The sequence below is a fragment of the Ammospiza caudacuta genome, chromosome 4, assembly GCF_027887145.1.
Source record: "Ammospiza caudacuta isolate bAmmCau1 chromosome 4, bAmmCau1.pri, whole genome shotgun sequence".
NCBI classification, from domain to species: Eukaryota; Metazoa; Chordata; class Aves; order Passeriformes; family Passerellidae; genus Ammospiza; species Ammospiza caudacuta.
Genome location: NC_080596.1, coordinates 28,147,843 through 28,168,313, shown reverse-complemented (window position 1 = coordinate 28,168,313; position 20,471 = coordinate 28,147,843). Strand labels below are relative to the sequence as shown.

Sequence of the window (20,471 nt, the reverse complement as noted above, 5' to 3'; positions counted from 1 at the left end):
GTATATACACTAAGGGGAAGGCAAATAAAAATTTTATAAAATTCTCTTGCTAGATTAGCAATATGCAAATAACTAGTGCTGAACTTGGAAAGAAAATGGCATTTTTCCATGTTTTGCATGGAGCACCTGCTAAACAGCCAGCATCTCTGACCCAGCTATTGCATGAGCAAGCCTGCACTTTTCAGTGCATGTTCCTAAGATGATAACAGGGTTAACAAACCCTGTTAAAACTTTGCTTTATGAGACATAACCCCAGTTTCTACCCCTGAAAGGCAGGATACTCAAATGCTGCAGCACTGAGAGAAGTAGAACAGTAAGTGGCATGCTGAAGACATGATTTCATGTATAAAACTGGGAAAAACTAAGATGAGGGCTGTAAGGAAAGGATGTAGAATCATAAACATTAACAGAAGCTTTTCTGTCCTAACTTTACTATTGTATCCTTTGTGGCATTGCAGGGAAGACAGTGCAGGGAATAATGCAATAATATTTCCTTGTGTTATTTGCAGTCTCCCCTGTGCACAGCATCAGTGTTGTTTTATTGGAATAATGTTATAATTGTTAACAGTTCAACTGGTAGTGTTGGTGTTTGGGGGAATTCCCAAGTACCTGAGTACATGGGCTGCAGCAGGAAAGTCCCACTGGCCCCACAGCTGAGTAGGAGATCATTCCCCAGCTCCATGTCTGGTTTTGGCAGCCAGTGATTTGCCGGGTGCATGCAGGAGCTCACTGCCAGACTAGACCAGACCAGAATAAAGTAAATTAAAATTTCCTTAAGAAAAGGGATTTCTGTCTTATCTATAGAACTGAAGCTAGGGCTGAATGTTTTAGTCTTTCCTGACCTTTTCCCCCTTCTCTTCTACAGTATTCGGTTGAGTTACAGCATTCTGAAAAACTTCATATTTTGCTCTTTCAAACTATCCTTATCATGCCCAAAAGAGAAGATAATTTGGTTTGGTTTTATTAAAAATCCTTTCTGAACTTTTTACACTGTAGCTATTCTTCCCAAATGACTCATACAATAACCATTCCCAGTTTGTAGTCAGTTCTCCAAAGAAGCAGCAGAAAAAAAGAACAACTTCCTTTTAAGGGAATGAGACCTGTTTGTAAAGATAAATCTCTTTCTGTTTCTATTTGAAGACATTCTCCATAACCCAAGAATTGATAGTTATAAAAACACTACCTACTTTATTTGGACTACAAAAACAGTGCTAGCTATAGAACATTGTTTAATGTTAGCCTAAAGCATCTGTATATTCACTCACACATAAGGTCATTGTTGAAACGACACATGCAACATGTCAAATGAGCAGCAAGTTTACCAGAAATCTGTAAGAAACAGCTTGACATTTGTTTGATTTCCTTTCATAGAATATTTTAAAATCGATTAGTTTAAACAAAGGAGTATTTAATATTTATGTGAAATGGAAACAGTTCAAGAGTATGTAATTGTATAAGTAAGCTAACAGCAATTTCTTTTCAAGTGCTGTATGGTTCCCAAAAGGAATCATGCTGCTTGAATGCTAGACAATACATATGCTCTTAGGATTTGGGAAAATATCTGCATGCCATAATTTGCTGTGACAGTCTATGAACCTCAGAAAGCCACTGTAATTTTAATAGCAGCTTTGTTGTGCTACTCCATTTCTGTCCCTAGAAACTGTAACAGGTATTTAAGTGTCCTCACTGGGCATTTTGTTCTCAGACCATGGTCTTGCCAGGCTTATTCCATTAGCTCTGCAACCAGCAAGTGCCAGTTTCTCTAGTACCACATGAAAAAAGAATAAAACATTAAAAAGTTGGGATTACTTATTACTTGGGTTTTTTCTCCCTTGAGGGTGGGATTACTTTGCAATCCAGGGCATCCAGAAATTTATTCTAATTTTAATGGAAGCTGGAACTTGGGTAAGCACCAGATTCCAGTAGCTGGTACTCTAAGGAAAGTTGCATTTGTCAGGAGAACCACAGTAAGTTTTAAAAAGTTGGGCTACTGGGATTTTTTTTTAAGATATCTGACATTCTTTTCAAGATATTAATTTTTAAAGTATAAAAGGTGTGATTGCGTGCAAACTAAACTATTTCAATGGATCTGTTACTTCTGTAGGAAGGTAAGAATAGAGTTATAAATTAGTCAAAGGTTGAAGGGGACAAAAACCAGATATTAATTCAGGCACATAAGCAGAGATGAATTTTTAAAGTTGTATTGCCATCCATTTAGCTCTGAACCCCTGACACTATAGTTTATTAGAGAGGTGGAGACAACAGAATCCTTTGTAAAAGGGATTTATGTTACCAGAGGAGTTACAGCAGACTTTTTCTGTGTTGTTTAAATAAATTAATCAAAACCAGCAGGGGAGCGTCCTTGAATTACAATGGTTGCATTATTCAGAAACTGTAGATTGAAATTTTTAAGGAAATCCAAAAGGCATGGAGCTTGGGAAGGAGCCAGTTTGAGTTGTTTTTAATGCTGCCATTTTTGACAATTCTTAATATAAGAAGCTGGAGTATTGTTTCAAGCAGACTTTTGGCATGTGTTTTTATGATTTTATTTCATTTTCTTCCTCTGAATTATTATTTTTATATATTAACCCAAACATAATATGGCATCTCTCATCCCAGATAGATCCTGAAATACTTTCCTGGTCTTTGTCTAAGATCTGGGCCAGCTTTAGGATATTTGCTAAGTCAAGGCTGCAGTTGCATAGACAGAGGATGAAATGCATCGATGCTATATCAAGCCCTGCCAGATGTGCTCCTTCTGGAGCTCAAGTAATGTTTTCCTAACAAACCTTTCACAGAGCAAAGGGATGCAGGCCAACTGATGCCATTAGATCATAGGCATGAGTTGGAACTGTAGTTGAAAATATTTTTTAGAAGTCAGATCCCCGCAGAGGGTCAGAACCTGCAGGTGCACATTTCTTGTCAGGATCGCTGAGGGATGGACTCAGCAGGGAACGGCCTCGTGCTGAACACACAGTGTTGACTTTGTGTAGCACTGGTTCTGTCAAGGAGGAAGGGCCTTGAAAAACACCACCATTTGAAGTGCTATTATTTATGTTGAGGCGCAGCTTTTATTTTTAGCATGGATGTAATTTTTATAAAACCATACTGCTAAATGTGACAGATAAATGTTACTGATGTTGCTGAATCCCTCAAATGAGTGAAAACTAGGACAAAATTCCTACTTGCTTAATTAAATTAAATCCTGGTCTCTTCCAAAACTTTGAATAATAGAAATAAGGATTAAGAAACACAACAGGAAAATGCTATGAGACTAAAAAATATTTTCAAATCTTACTCAGATGTTAGAATAATAATAATTTTAAAGAATTTTCTAAAAATAACAACAAAAGAAACAAGCACATGCAAATGCACAGGATAATCTTGACTGTATCATACATCTGGAAAATATAGGTGCACATGAAAGAGCTGCTTATTTTGAGGATTTAAGTTAATAACTTATCCTGCCCAAGAAGATTAACACGTGGCCATAAAAAACCTGCTTGCTGTCAGATTTCACCCCAACATGGTCATAGAAATATTCCAGATAGCCCAAGCTGTATTAGTCCAGCATAGCAGCATCCCTTCTCATTTTGTGTGGCTACTGTTGCTCCAACTTTGCTCCAAGATCTCCTGCATATTTTTCAACTATTAAATGATGCATCTGACTTGGCTGCATTGTTGTGGAATATCCAAGTAACCTTACTGTGTTTAAATCCTAAACAGTGCGACATCCTCATGACTCGCTTTCCTATGCAGTTTTCAGTCTAAAAATCACCAAATAACTGCATCTTGTACCAATTCAGAGGCACCTTTTGTACGTGCTTCTGAAATTAAGACTGGCAGCTACAAATCCAAAATCCTCTATGTGACGTTTCCCTGAGGAAAGTGTGTCAACTCCCAACAAAGGTCACATACTAACTTTAAACCAGGATCCAAAAGCAGAATAGGAAATGGACATCACTGCCTTCTCCTCTCAAATGCACTATGCTGCCTTCAGAACTTATTTCTGGGAGAAAAAGCAGTCTGAAGGAACACCTGGCAATATGACAGCTTAGGGTGAATTTTCCAAAGAGTGTAAGGAAGCCCCTGGTAATGTCTAAGTCAGCCCTGATCTGCAGCATTTTCCCAAATGCCAAGCACCAAACAAAAGGAGTAGATGCCAGGAGGAACATGAAGGCACAGGTATTAACTGGAAAGACATTTATATGTGAATTAGTTCTGTAATTTTGTATTTGTTTCCTGAGCAAGTGCTTCCAAACAATTCAAATGACTATGTACATTGAAAATTGATAGGTTGTATAACTCCTTATCATATGGCACTGATTTTAGCTTTTTAAGAAACTCTTATAGCCACAGTTTTCAGCCTGCTGGTGATGTAAGGAGTAATTTAAAAACTGACTGAAGGTCAGGAGTGACCTTTTAAACAACTGAATAGGAATGTGAACATGTACAGTGCTCTTTTTCATCTAAAGGTGATAAACTGAGTCAGATTGCCTCAGAAGACTTTGCTGACACCTCTTACTAATACAATTTTGAGAGAAAGCTCCTATTATATGAACTGCTGGTATGTCCTCAAGTTTCTCTGGGAAGCATACTTTTTAAGGATTGTGTAGTCTTTAAAAAGATGTCAGGGGCCAGCACCTCTATAAATTAAATTCAGTGTTAAAATCAGTGTCCAGTTTCCTTTTCTCACTATTATTTTGCCCTGAAACTTACCTTTTTCTTATTAACTTATGCAATTAATTGAAAAAGCACAGCAAAAGCGTTTTAATGTAACTGTGATGGAGAGGATTGTACATTCTTTTAGCGTGGGAGAAACTAGTCAAAACCAGCCAAGTGCAGTAGGGTCAGGATCTGTATTTGAGATACTGCTTTAGGGTGGGACTAAATGTGTTCAAATAATGGAGAAACTAGAGGTACAAAAGGCCTCTGTGAGCCAAGTTAAATGGCCAAAAGGAAACCCAAGCACATGAAAATATCTGGCCTGAGAGCATCTTGCAAATGTAAAGCTGAAGAAATCCAGAAGTTCATGAAAACTTTTAAATGAAACTAAACTTACTTGGGCCTAAGTGCAATTTTTGCTTTAAGGGACATGCAGGTATAACATGAGGTTATGTGAATTCTTATGGGTGGACACTGGTCTGTGGTTTCTGTAGTACCACAGACCTCTAGAAGCAGAGAGGATTTCATAACATATCCTTTCTTGTCATAATGATCTGATGGACAGCTGTTGGAAGAAGCTTTTTAGGTGTTTATCAGACAAGAGAGGCACTGCGTGGGGCTGAGGCCATAGCTAACTCCTACAGCTGTCCATCACTGGCTCTGCATCTGGCACATTAGATCCAGTCACTGAAATAAATCACATTCCTTGCTCCTGATGGAACACACCTGCCCACAAACATGGAACAGTAAGTATTTTTCAACCTTTAAAAAAGTATTTGGATCAGTAAAATGTTTTGGGGAAAGAATTGGTTTGGCTCTCATTTTAGGTGAGCTCCATTGCCATGCTGTTGCCTACAGCAACACCCAAACAGAAGGCATTTCCCACAAGAGGAAGGGTTCCTTCCCACCCTCTGCAGTTGCAGCTGATTATGCCAAAATGATCCCATTTCTGCCTGTCTATTTTTATCCCAGGGCCCAGCAGCTGCTGAACCATGCCATAGTTTAATTCTTCAGCACTGGATGATGCAGGAATCCGGAGGCCCAAATGCGAGTCTGATTTGAATGGGTCAGTGCATCTTTAGTTTTTGCCTGAGTCAATAGCACCCCATATCAATTTGTGCTAATTCCCAGCCTCTGCCTTTTCCAGGCCTCTTATGCAAATCAGGCCTGGAAGCAAACAAGCAGTGAGTGACCCAGGAGGCTGGTACAGGGCTGGGTACTACTGTTCTCAGGCCATGCATTTCAGTGCTCTGTTTGTTCATAGTGTAACTCTAAAAAAATGACAGGCCACAGGCCTAACTACCTCCTCAGGCTTAATTATTGTAGCCTTTGTACTGTTCTCGCCAATGCGGAAAAAGAAGCATTCATGGGTCTTTCACTACATTAAGATTCATTGGATTGTTTCTCACTGTTCCTGTAAATATAGAGGAAGAAAACTGAAACAGAATGACAAGAGGTTTTAAAGTCAAACCCCTTCTGTAGTCACAATTGTGTCATGAAATCAGAAATGCTTTGGTAACATTATCCTGGGGATGTGAAAACTGACTTTAAAATGTAGCATATTTAGGAGCTGCATCAGGGCCCTTGAAAGGAAGATTCAACCATGAAAAATTTAGTTATATCACACTTGTACTACTGATCTGTTAATTTTAAACTACTTGAGTAAAAACGGGCTTAAGCTGCAAAACTCAGGTCGATTTCCAACACCGTGGCTGGCCAATGATGCAGTCTTGTATTTGGTGTACTTCATGTTAGTCTATTCCTAATCAAATTAGTAAAATGAAGAGCTAGTGTTACAGACTGAAGTCATGACTAAAAGTGAGGGCAGAGAAAGGATAATGAGGAATTTATTAAAAATACCATTTTAATATAGCTCAAAATTTGTTTTAAATTGGATGTGAGACCTGGGAGAGTCCTTTCACCTCCAGGGCTCCCAGCCCTGTCTGCTCAGGCTGTCGTCATATTGGGCTGCAAGGAACTGAGGTTTGAGATAATATTTTTCATACTCTTTTTAACTGTTATTTCGCTGCATGTACACACAATATTTGTGTGTAATATTACTATTTAATGTTCATAATATTACTATTTATGTTCATAATAGATGCAGAAACGCTTTTGTTTTCTCTTTAAAGGATTACAGCTGCTTCCTTCTTCTGCAATACTACTGAAATAATTTTTAGTCAGGTTTTTTCTAAGATCAAAATTTGTCCTAACTGTAGTGTTATGAAACCACAAGTCAAACCCTAGTACAAATTTATGGAGCCCTCCTTAAGGGGATTACATTTTATTTGTGTTTAGGGACTTACAAGTAGAAGTGAAAAGAAGATTTGGAATTACTAATTTGATGTTATGATTTTGATTAATTTGCTATTCTGTGATTCTTGACTTGGTTTATATACAAATTTTCCTGAGGGCATTAATTCTGCTATGTGGTCTGAGGGGAGCTGAGCCAAACAATACTTTCAGCTTTGGTAAGAAAACATTAAACCTCTCAATGAAAACTTCTCCAAGGTAGAACTGTCTGTATGTTCACTTACCTATGATTTTGGGGATTGTGAAGAGCACCATCTAGTGATAATCAATAATGTCAATATCACGAAAAGATGATTATTTAAAGTGGACTTAAAGGCACACTGCAAATTCATTTGCCAAGGGGACTGGGGGGCTCCAAAGGAAACAGTGTTCTAGTTGTGGTTTTCTAATATCAGGTACCTTCCCTCAGATACCCCCAAAAATGCACAATGCATCTAAAGACTGGCTTTGACTAACAGTATGAATACCATGAGATAACAACTTTAATACTAAAATTTTGTTTCAAAAGCTATGTAATCTTACTATGCATTCTATAATGAAACTCTCTACTTCTGTGAATGGCTTATTTTATATTGATCAGCATATATTATATTACTTATAGATATATAAAAGTATATATATAACATACTTATTCCACTGACTGACAATTTAGGTAAAATACTTCTAATATCCTAGATATCTTTTTTTTTTGGAAAGCCAAAAATTCTCAAACTTTGGTCTCTTTTTCTATGAATGATGTCTAACAGCTGCTCCTTCATGAGGGTCTTAGGCATTAAATAGTTTCACATGTTGGAATTTGCTTATAACATCCATGCTTAATGATATTTTTCCTAATTTGAAGGATTTTGCAAGCAAGTCTTACACTATCCATCCTGCAAGTATTATTTCAGCATGCAGAAAGCTCATTATGAATATATGATAATAAAGAAAGCTATTTATCCCTTTCAGATTACTTCCATATGCATCCTCTGTAATTAAATCAGTGGCTTATAGCAGCTGGCCTTTGAAGTGAGCTCTGCAGAATAGGAAAATGTAATTTGTGGAACAAAATGCTGATCACTCTATTCCAGCCACATCTGTTAAGCTGTAGTAGTGCAGAGATTTCTGTGCTGAGAGAGCTCATGAAAGTAGAAAGTTTCCTGTATTTCTTTCAGTCCAAGGGAAAATCACTGGAAGTGATGGGAACTGTTCTAACCACATAACAAGATTTGAAGTCAGAGGCATTTTTTCCCACAATTTGCAGTGAATTCACTAAAACCGATGTTTAAGTAAGTAGCTGTACTTTTGTATTTAAATAGAAGTACTACAGAGAGAATGATAAGAGAAAGCAGAGCAAGAATTCCTGGCAGAGAAGATGAGAATTTATAAAGGTAAGTAGAGAGATGACTGTTTCAGTGGTGGTGGATGAATAAAGATGTCAGAACTCATGATGTGATTCCCCTTGATAGCTGTAGGGGGATAGAATATAAGTAAATAAAGGTAGTATAGAAAGTAATCTTAACCCCTAAAGAGTTGCAGCTGGGTTAATTACTAAAGATTAGGAGCAGGCCTGACTTTAACAGGCCACAGCTGTAGCCAATAACAAGAAGAGTGCTATAAAAGAGTGGGCTGGTTGGTTGGCTGAGGGGAACTGGAGTCAGCTGGCTGCTGTGAGGAGAAGAAAGAGTCAGTGCTTAGAGGAGCTGACTGTGAGAAACATCAAGGAGGCACGAAACTCTAGCAATGTGGAACCTTTGCAATGTAATGACAACAATGACAACAGAACTCTTGCCATATAATGACAACAGATAGCAGCACATCTTGGGAACACCTCCTATTACACAGGCACAGACAACAATTGCAGTTACTGTTGCACAATTCTCTATGGAGGTGCTTTTCTTACAGATGCCAAGCATTTCCAAAGGGATGCCACTTAAACTGTTGGAGACACATTTACAAGATGGGTGTGTCAAGGAGGTACAGACTTGTCCAGCCACACCTGTGCCTGCTGGAAAATTGTCACCCCCAGCTGCCTGGCACTCCTCTCCCTTTCCTCCTTCCTCTCCTCATCTGGAGGCTTCTGCACTTCAAACCTGACAGATAAACTGCTCCTAGGACTGTTGCCTGAGCTGTCAGGCAAAATGAGGTGAGTGAACAAAGTCCTGAAATCTAAATTGTTTGGGGAATACCATTCATCCAACACAGGTCAGTCTGTTGGCAGAGCTAAAGAAAGCGAGAGGGCAGTTACAAGGAGTGCCTTCAACCAGTAAACATTTGCAACTGAGGGATATGGCCAATGCCTAAACTTGTTCCTTAGCTTACACTGATATATTATCAGTCCTTGAATTCATGGCTTCTAGTTTCTAGTGATGTCAGTCTACTCTGTACTATTAGCAATCATTTTTTTCTCTTACAAATAAGCAGATTGAAATGCCTTCAGCTCAAGTGAGTATCTTTGTCCTCACACAGACTTCCAAAAGAGATTGGAAAAGAAATATATCAAATAATTACCAAATAACTCGAATAAAAGTTGCATTATGTAACCTTGTTATCACAATACCCCAAATCTAAGGTGGTTTTTTGTTCCTTAGAAGGAAGTGACTTCTACTAGACACAGAAAGCTGTGCTAAATAGATCCAAAACAAAATCTCCTACACTCTTCCCAATGAGGATTTTTATTCATGATATCTGCTTCTAATTAAATAACTGCACTATATTATACATACTAATGTCTAATCCTTTGCCCTTTGAAGTCAATGGCAAAGTTCCCAATGAGTTCATGGGTTAAAAAGTAGCTCCTCTGTTAAGGCTTCCTTTAGTGAAATTTCAACTGTTAGGTTTTTAAAAGAGAGCTTCAGCTTTGCCATCTTTTTGCCATCAGACAACAAACAGCTCCTGATTTTCCTGTATTGCAGAGAGTGCTAAGAAAGGCCAATTTAGTCTGATTGAATTATGCTCCCCTGTCATTCTGTTTGCTTTTCTTTCTGTTGCTGTCAAGAGCCACAATGGACATATGGTGTCTTACATTATTTTTATTTCAGAAACTTTCTAGAAATTCAATATTGCAGCAATTTATGCCATACATGGCGTGTTTATGCTATGGAGAAGGTATCAAATGAAATCAGCAGTATAGAACACCACAGTTTATCTACTTTCTTCATAGTTTTGACCCATCACCAGTTCATCTGCTAATCAGTTGTAATATAAAACATGCTTCAAAACCCAAAGCATCCAGTTTGCTAAGTAGGACCATATTTCTAAAATATACTTACAAAAAGGCAAGTTCATAAAATAATGATTCCACAGCTACTCAGTCCAGGATGACATAATTCTTTTGAAGGAAAAGGTTACCCATGCATTCAGTGCCCAGTCCCAGATGTAGGAAGGAGATGTAAAACAAAGATCCTTAAAGGATTCAAAATCTATTTCTGTAAAGTAGAATGACAACTTGCAGACAGTTTCCCTGCTAAATAATAGAGGGACAGTTTGTGCTGTGCCCAGGACTGCAGAACATTGTAGAGAGCTCGGGGTCTAAGCCAGTTGTCTCTGGCAAGCTTAGAGTCAGGTTTTTATTAGAATTTACCTTCAACATAAGCCACAAATAAGACAGCCACTTTTCACTGTTCTTAGCCCTTCACTGAGAGCAAGGTCCTGAGGTGTTTTGAAGATTTTTGGCCTTCATGCTCAATACCAGGTTGTATTGGCAAGTAACCAAAACACAGCACTTTGATTTTGGTGCATACTGAAGTGTTCCAGTCTAAATGTGTGTTAGTCTGATCCTAAAATTCCCACTGACTGTGCCCTACAGATTCTAATGATATGGTGCAGATGGGATAAATTACTGAAAAGGGAAAAAAATCCACTGTGTAACTTGTGTACTTTAGGTTTGAAATTTAAAACCTTCAAGCTGATATCCAGGGGTTTTTTACTGCCAGTTTTGTTCCAGCCAGTGCTCATGAGTACTGGTTGCAGTCTAAATGTTATCATTTCTGTCCGTAGCTAATTCCATGCACAGAATTGTTCCTCTTAAAGCTGAAGCTATCTCTGCTAATCCTTCTCTCTTTATAGAGTGCTAACCATTTAATTTATGAAATATGGACCCTTAAAGTAATTTCTGCTCTAAATATTTCTGCTGCAAATAGGAAGAACACTGAGTTCTGAATTTGAAAGAAAAACCTTCCATGATATGCATGAATTGTTAACTGTGTCCTCTTAAACAATCAGACACAATCCTAGAGGACTCTGTAAATCATATTTCCTGTTGTGATATTTTAATGTGAACTTGGCCAGAAGTCTTACTATTACATTCACATTCACAATAAGAATGCCATGGCAGAAAACACAGAACAATGACAAGTAATAATGTCTTGCAGGGTATTTTAAATATTTTCAGCAAAGAAAGTACAAAATGAAGCCAAGCTCTATACAAAGCAGCTAATCTAATTTAGTAGGGATACACTGTTTGGTTTTTTAGTTTGTTTAGTTTAAATCAGTGTGAATTATGGTGTTCATTCTATTCCATTGAAAACTCGCCTAGTGTGAGAGCTGGAAAAGCATCAGTTGGAAATAAGCACAAATGAATAATACCATGTATCCAAAACATGCTTGTATTTGGCTAAATACTGTGGGAAACATGCCAAAACCAGCTTGGTATGTAGTCCTGTATATCCAAAATGGGCTATACACTCATGTGCTAGTTCAGCCTGCAGCTTTTAAACAACTAGATGGTACTCCAGTGCTAAACATTTCCACTGGCACAATGGCTGGAATGCAAAAGCCTGGAAGTAGGGAACACAGAGCCCTAACCTTTAGAAGAACATGTAAACCTTTGTTGGGTAAGGTAAATGGATTTTTTTCTTCATTATCTTTCCAACTAGCACTAGCAGATTTTTCAGAAAAAAAGTGATTTAACAGTGGTCTATTTTAGCTAGATTTGAGGAACCTTACTTCGTTCCTCTGTTTTGCAAAATGAATTAAGTTAAGCTCCAGAAAGCCCAGCTTCTTCCATTCTGTCAATGGAATTTAGTAATCTACTTAAATACAAGCTGAACTATGTCATCTAAACACATGCAAAAATCTATTGGTTATTAAATTGGGTCAAGGCTTGTAATGCAGTCAAAATCTTCTCCAGAAAAGATGGAGAAACCCACAATCTTCCACATAACTCCTTATGTGAAAGAATATGTAAATATGCCTTACAGGGTTTTCCGAATATCAGCAAATAGCAGCTTTGTCAGATGGTCTGAAGGGTGAATTTGAGAATAAGAGTCTGTCCAGGCTGCAAAAACAAACTATGTTTGGAAATGTATTAGCCAGCAAATTTAAACAAACAGTTTGAAATACAGGCCAAGTAAGGCAAGTTGTGTTTAAAATCATGTAGGTTGACTCTAAACTCCCCTCCTTTACTGCCAAAGTTCAAAAAGAACCTTTTAAACATGACTTGTTCTGCTGATTGCTATTGCATAAAGTTGTGCTGAAATCCTGCTTAAGATATCAAGTGATACAAACTCAGTGGGATCAGCAAGGTGGTGTTAGCTCAGTGCTGAGCCTTCCCCCAGCTTGCTGAGAAATGCAGTTCCAGCAGTACTGGAGAGGAAGATCCTGCTTTCACCAACCTCCTTTACCTGCCTGCAAGTGGGAGCAGGCAAGGTGGCAATTTAAGAGTATGACAACTTAAAAAAGGTTTCCTTCAACCCAGCAGCTGTGATGTTTTCTGTGGATAGTCCAACTGTTTGCTGATACATACGTTGCACATGTATATGTGACAGTGGTGTGTTTTGCCTTACCTCAGGATCCAGAGCATAACTGTGCTAACATCTCTCACTCCCTTATTTTTTTTTTCCACTAGACAAATTGTAGAGATCAACTTGATGAAAACCTCTTGTTGTTGTTGTTCTGTATGTGTCAAGTATTTTGGATAAATGCAGAGAAAAAGCCAAACTACCACAACATAGACCACCTCTGTTTACATCCAGTGTTAAGTAATCATATTCAGATATTACTTTTCACACTGTTGGTTCAGGTTATTCCCAAGTCTTTGAGTTTCACTTTCTGTTTCAGGTTGCAATGAATCCAAAATGATGAAACTAAGACTTGAAATCTGAGCATGTTGATGGACAAGGGCACAAGTCTAAAATGACCAGGCAGCCAGTTGTCACATGCCATTACTGAGCCAAAGGTAAAGCTACAATTTGGGAAGCAGTAGCAGAAGCCTCCTTGTAAGCAACCATTCATTTTTACTTTTAGTACACGGGTCTAGATTTCCTTTGAAGTGCTTATAGGTCAGAGTCATGCAACTTGCCTCCCTTAAATATTAGAACTATTTAGTTAAGTTGCCAAACATGAATTACCAAGACTTTGACAGATACAAACAGTGAGTCCATCAAATTACTGTTTGGTGCAGGTAACAAATATGCTCAGAATAATCTACCTCTCTTGCAAATATTATTTAATAGAGTCATATTGCAGATGAATATAAATCTAATCATCTATAGGACAACTCCATTAAATTACCTGTTGCAGAAGAGATGCTTCTTTAAGGATATAACTTTACTGCTAACTATTGTTAAGTATTAAAAGGGAAAAGTCACAGGACTTTCTTTCAAATGCTAGTTCAGAAAATCAGCCATTATTTTCTATATATTTTAAATTAAAAACTGCAAAGAAATTTTCAAGAAAAACCACAATGATATTCATTTAAAAATATTCTTTGAAGTATCTTATGGTAAAGAGGAAAGGACATCATGCGTTGCTTAGCTTTTATATATCTTGAATACTTATCCTTCTAGGGTCACTGCTACACTGAGATTTCCCATCTCCTGCTTTGGGAAAGCCATCCTACAGCACAGCACTGACATGCTTTAGTGAAGGGATACACTCAACCACTGTTTTCCTTAGCTTTGGACTCATGATTAAATTTTTTTTAAAAAAAAATCAATTTATTAGATAACTTTCTTAGCACAGTGTGCGTTTGCATATAGTATTTAAAATACTTTATTTTATATTGCAGCAGTATATAGGATATGCAAATTCTTTTTAACTGAAAATAAGTTTTCATTATTTGCAACACTATTGGACTTCACAAAGTAAGTTGGTGTACAGAGACAGGGTTTAGAGGAGGAGAATTGTTAAATATAAATAAATATAAATTCTTATACATCTACAGAAAATTAGTCAAATTTATATCTTGAATAAGGGTTTGAAATAGACAAGCAGAATGATACTTTCTCATAGTTCAGAAAAATCCATTTCTTGCAATCTCACACTTAAATATTACTGAAAGTTCTTGAATCTAATTTAGTGGTTGTAAAATTATTTACTGATGAAAGTTGTCTGTTTTGTCTGCAAAAGTACTTGTGAAAAAGTATCGTGATATTTTTTGGTAAAAGGTTTGTCTTTATCTCTCCATTAACATTTTGTTTGGTAATGGAAGACAATAATTTATACTGCAGGCAAAACTCATGGATTTTAGTGGGAATGCTACTTGAACATATGCTTTAGGAGCTAGGCAGAGGGGAGGTGGTTTACATATTCTTTATACATGTAATAAAACTATTTAAAAAGGCATTAAAAAAAACTGGTAAAAGCTGCTTCTGGCAGTGAGTGGCAGTGACTTATCCCATCAGCTTTAAAAGCAATGTTTCCTTTATCAAAGAGTAGGTAGTGTGAATTTGGGAATTTTGTGTCCTGGCATATTTTAATGGATTATCTCATTTCCCTTCATTTCATATCCCTCTCCATTTTAGATCTATATCACAATCACTTCTCCACACATGACCAGTACCTGAGTGCCCTTCCCTCTGCTCTAACAAAGGTAAGCAACCTCTGGAGCTTTCCCTTTCATTTACAGGAAAACAAACTTGTACCTGTGAGGTTTTTTTCTAAAAATACATATTATTATTTTCTGAATGTGAGTATATATTCCTGGGGACTTTGTCATTAGAAAATATTATGTATTACTGAAAATACAATAAAGTAAGGTACAACTACCTCAAGTCCCAACCCAGTCTTAAGTGGCCCAGTCTAGGATGTGAACATGAAAAATTAAAAAAACAACTCACCCTGGAATAGACCATTTTTATCAGGAAAACTAATGTTTAGTCAGGATCTTGTGGGTTTTACTTTTGATTTTATGTAATCTAGGCCACTTGCCTTTTACCGTTGCTCACCATTTTAAAGCTCTAGCTACAAGTTTTCGCTAGATGGCAGGAGTCTACTGCCATCTGTTCTCAGAGGCTTTACTTGCACCCCAACAGTTGCCCATTGGTAGGAAAAAAGTGAAAAAAATTTCAAGTTTTGTAACACATGGAAAAACAAACAAAAAACTTAACAGAAATGAGAAAAATTATTCAGACCCTCAATAAATCACAGTTTTGTTATTGGATATGATTAATATGATAGGCTAGAAATAAGTGAAAAGAATAGTGAAAGATGTTCTTTTCTTGACAGAGCAGCTAAAAGTACCTTCTCCTATTTATTGTTTCTGCTGTTTGTGAAAAAGTTGACTGATACAGTAATTAAAGTTAAGTAATAACCAAGTGTATTGACAGCCTGAGAAAGTTACAGCTTAAATACTAAACTACTGATGGAAAGCACATATAAAAGTCAAACAAACACACTCAGTGTAGTGCATTACCCAGATACTGGAAGGAGATAAGGCACATTTTAAACTCTCTCCCTCAGTTTAACGAGGCAGAGCTCATGGGATGATGATCAGTCCCTGAACTCTTTCAGCCTCTGGTTTTTTGCTGAGCTCAGAGCTCTGAACAAAATTTGTCCCTCTTGTCTAAGGGAACAGAATGCAGCTCCATACAGTTACATAAGCCTTCATAACCGTGACAAATCTTCATTGTTGCACTGGAGTGAGCACTGATTTTTAACAAAACTACCTTTGAAAAATTATTGCTGCAAGCTGGGACTACCAGTTCCTATTTTTAATTTATTGTCAGCTTCTACTGTCTGTCTTGCCCTCCTTCTATACATGCAGATAATATATAAAGTGTCCAGTAATTTTCAGCGTTGCTCATGAAATATAAGAGGAGATGTTTGGCATCTATTAAAGCTGCTTCTGAGACTGGATAACTTTCCAAAACCAGAGATAAGTCAGTGTAATGCTTTCCAGGATTCCCAAAATAGTAAGAACATTTTCTCAAGATAAAGCTGTATTTGTTCTATGACTAGAGTAGAAAAACTAACATAAATAGATGACTGAAGCAGCATTTCCTAATATGAGACTGAGTTTTGTGATGTGCTGAGTGCACTCAGAGCCAGAGAGCGAGGCAAGCAGGAGCTGAAAGGCACACATCGTGTCACAAGTGAAACATTCAGCATCTAACAAAATATGCAAGCTACCCAAAAGTAATAATCCTTTTTTATTGAAACTGACAGAATCAGCACCTGTAGAGTCTCTGCAAAACCCGTTAGCAAATTCAAACAAGCATCACAACAAGATCCACACCATTTCCCTGGAAGCAGGATGGATTTAAACAAAGTGCTCCTGTCATCCGTGCCCACAAAACTCCAACATCTTTCTCTCGTGCTCCTACCTTGGCGATTTGCAAAGGCTGCTTGTGCTCCTTGCCCCCTTGCAGCCTGAAGCCCCACGGCGCCCCTCCGCTCATAGCAATGCAGAGATAATCCCCTGTGCCCATTTTCTCGGTGCAGTTGGGCAGCATTCACAGGCGGGAGAACATGAAAAACTTGGCTTGCAGATGTTCAGCGAGCTGCAGATCCGTGTGCCGGGCAGAGCTGGAGATCCAGAGCACCACACTGTTGCTGCTGCTGTGTACTGCACGAGCAAATGCAGGCATTGAGGGGAAGGGAAGAGCTCCCTCGCCCCGAGGGCACAGCCCACTCTGGCGTCACATTCCGATGCTCAGCCCACCTTCAAAGTAAAGAAAGTGAACTAGGAGCTGAAGGGAATGCAGGCAGAGACTCTGCCGTGAGGCAGAGAAGGCTGGCTTTGTGAACATGATTATCCTGCCAGCTAAATCAAAACAACAGCAAAAAGAAGTGTACGTTTCCCTGTGGCAATTTACTTTAGTAAATGGTGCCAGATGTTTTAAACTCTAATTTACCCATGTCTTGCATTTTTACTCCAAGCAGAATCTCAAGTGAAACACCATGTACATCCTCTGAATAACTGATTCACTTAGACTGAACTGGCTTTAGGATTTTCATCTCTACTCTGCATGTACTTTCTGCAGCACTGCAGGAGAAAAGCTGTGTGATTTCCCTGTCATAGAATTGCTTCTTTTTCTAGTTCTCTCTGGCCTCAGTATAGTTTAACATGTACTGCAGTTTAGCAATGACCTGAATTACTGTTGGACCCTAATAATACCTGTTCTTATGCAGCCTGCTGCCTTTCCTACCAGAGAGGGGAAGGGGATTAGTAAAATGAAGTATCAGATCCCTCTACAGATGCTATCATGGATGGTTTGCAATATGTTGTTAAAGGGGAACCTTACTATGAGCACCAAAAAAAAAAAAAAAGAAATTCAGCGGGATGGTTTAAGAGGTGACTGTTCTTCAGTGCTGGATGAATATTCCTCTAGCTGGGTGTTAAAAACTGACAGCTTTATCTCATATCACCTCAGCCCAAAGTCAGGTAGCCTGGTTTAAATCACATTGCATTTTGAACTATGCTGGTTCTAAAGGAGAGTTCAGCAGGTGAGCACTCTTTATGTCTGGACAAGTTTCTGAAAGAAACACCTTTTGCTTTGAACCCAGGGTACTGGGACACAGATTCTCACAGTATAAATTCACTCAAGTCCCTCTCTGAAGTGTTTCCACTTGGTTGGTTCTAAGCTGTCAGATATGTTGGGGTTACAGGAAACCCTCATCATTTAAATTACATGACTTTGCATCTAAGCAGCAGGTAAGCACTGAGGGCTTAAATCTATCCAGTGCATGTCAATTAAGTGACCCCTTGAATGATGCTTCAAAGAAAAAATATCAAGGTAGAGACAGGATCTTGTGTCAAACTAAAATATTCTGCCTGGAAAAATAGACTTTTAGAAGCCTGAACACTTCATTAGTCTTCTAAGACACCAAGGTACACAAAGGCTGGGTGGGGAGAAGATCTCTGATCAAACAGAGGAAAATGTCACTCTCTCAACAACAGGATTTAGTAGGAGGAAGAGTGCTTGCTTTATTGACTACAAGTCAACAGCTCTGGAGAAGCAAAGGTTGCCATATAATGAAATACTTTAGGAAAACACCATCAGAGAAGCCATACTAGGAAAGGAGATGGCCTTTAAAGGGACTTTGCTAGACAACCTTTGAGTGCAGACACCTCACTTGAAATAGTTGAAGGTAGCTAACTGCTTATTATCTTCTGCAGTGTTGATGTGTTGTGGTAGCAGACAGATTTTTAGTCTTTCTCTAGGCACAATCTTGCTTTAGACAAAATTCTCTCCTTTTAACCTAATGATGCAAGTATTTAAAGATTTTATGGCAATAAATCTCTTCAGTAAATAGCTGCAACAAATGCTCTATGACACTCTGTTAAATACAAAAATTAGAAATCTGTTTGAGCAGAATTTATCACATAATTATTAGTCCTTCAAATGTTACAAGTTTTTGACAAAATGCTTAATTACTGTTAGGGTGTTTTGAGCTTGTATTAGTCTCTCATCATTTTGGTAAAAAGGAGAATAATCAAATCTGATCTCTGCTTCTGAACTTCTTCATATACTTATTGGAGAAACCAAATTAAAGAGAATCACCCCTGCCTTTGGATGCTCACACGTGATGGTAATTTGTACTAGATACAGACGTCTCTGTCACTTTTGACCACATAACTGTACTGTGTATATTATTAGAACAGAACAACCTTGATTAGCGATTACTCAGCTGAAAAAATGACCAGTCAGAACACCAGGATCTGTGTGATTTTGTTGTATGATAAAACTTTGGGGATACTATAACCTGGTCCATTTAAGGTGATACAGGACTCTTTGCTTGAACTGACAAGAGCTGTGATCCTGATAGGAGACAAAAAAAATAGGAGAAATAACTTTTGTCTTGTCAGCATGTTGAGGGAGTTTTCTAACAACAATTTCAATCAAATTGCTGCTTTCCTCTAAGGGCTAATTTCTTGTTTGCTCTGCAGGAAACCATTTGAAGTCTGTAACTATTCCTATGATGGGGACACCCAAAGCTTCCTATGTCTTAATCTCTCAAAGAACATTCCCTAGGCCTTAACAATTCCCAGTTCTTTATATGAATTTCTTAAATGCTTTTACTGAAGCATGTTTTGCTTTTTAATATAACTCATATCCTTTTTTACACTCCTGCATCCTTTGGGATTTCTGAATGCTGGTCAGAAACTGGACATCAAGATTAAAGTGGAGTCCATAATGGAGTTTATGACTTTTGGTCTCTGTAATTTGTAGATCTTAAATAAATTGCATAAATTCTGAGATTATTTTCAAAACACACTGGAAAATTTCAAGCTAATGCTAACTACAGCCATTTAACCACTCCCACCATCTCCATTGTTTCACTAAAACCTAAAGATCCAGTTTTAGGTAACAAGTGATAAAACTTTGGTGTCACAAATAATCCTATAAACTGGGAAAATGACAAGTGGCAGAACTCACTCAAAATCTATCTGTGTCCAAATACAGGGAAAGCTTTGGCTTCAATCTAATCTTGTATGATGAGATCTGTATTGCAACATTTCCAGGTCAAACTTCCTCTTGCTCATCTCCCTTCAAGAACTGCCAGTCAAGAAACCCAGCACAATAGCCTGGATGAACTGTGATAAGGTAGGAATAGCCACACTTGTAGAATAGCCAAAGTGAGGCCATCTATCCGGAAATATTGTCTCTAATAGATGGAAAGTGAAACATGGAAAACGGTGCATGTCTTTCCCCAGGGAGCCTCCACTCAAAGATTTCCTCAGCTTGTTGTGGCAGCTCTGTACTTTGTAAGAGGAATTTCTCTTCCATGAATTCTGCAGTTGTTTGCTCTTGAGCCCACATAACTTTTAGTATCTTTAGTTGAGTGTGGGAAGTTATCCCTAACTAAATAGTGACATAAAGAATCACCTTCTCTGCCTTGAATCTGGATTCTGTAGGTTCATTTGATGTCCCCTGGTTCATGGATCAAGGCAAACTGTGACCAAGCAATCCCTAGGCACTTATTTTACAGACCTTTTGCACATCTACCTTTTTTTCAAAGAGAGAATAGAATAATCATTCTTTACTATCTCCACCTTTCATTTTCCTCATTTTCCTTCTCTACTTCCTCTTTAGTTCTAAGTTCTTTTTGAAATGAGGGTCTGCAACACCACATGTGCTTCAGGGAGCAGACAAAGTTGGGATTTGTGCAATAACACAATGATATCTATTTTGCTCTCTAGTTGCTAACCCCAACACTCCTAATTTGCTTTTTCAGACACTGTAGAGTTAATGTGTTCCTGGAATTACCTTTAAAAATCTTCAAGTCTTGTCTGTTGCTGCTTAGTTCAAAGCACATAGTTTTATATGTGAATTAATGTTTTTTTCCCC

The 20,471-nt window shown here is 37.9% G+C and overlaps 1 protein-coding gene across 1 annotated transcript in view; it reads right to left on the bottom strand.

The window, feature by feature from the left end:
* Positions 1-16,607, bottom strand: part of SYNPO2 (synaptopodin 2) — a 76,471-nt gene extending 59,864 nt beyond the window's left edge. The window contains exon 1 of the mRNA XM_058803355.1: positions 16,503-16,607. Within this exon, the coding sequence (XP_058659338.1) occupies positions 16,503-16,607 (105 nt within the window). The remainder of the gene's footprint in view (positions 1-16,502) is intronic.
* Positions 16,608-20,471: the final 3,864 nt, after the last annotated feature.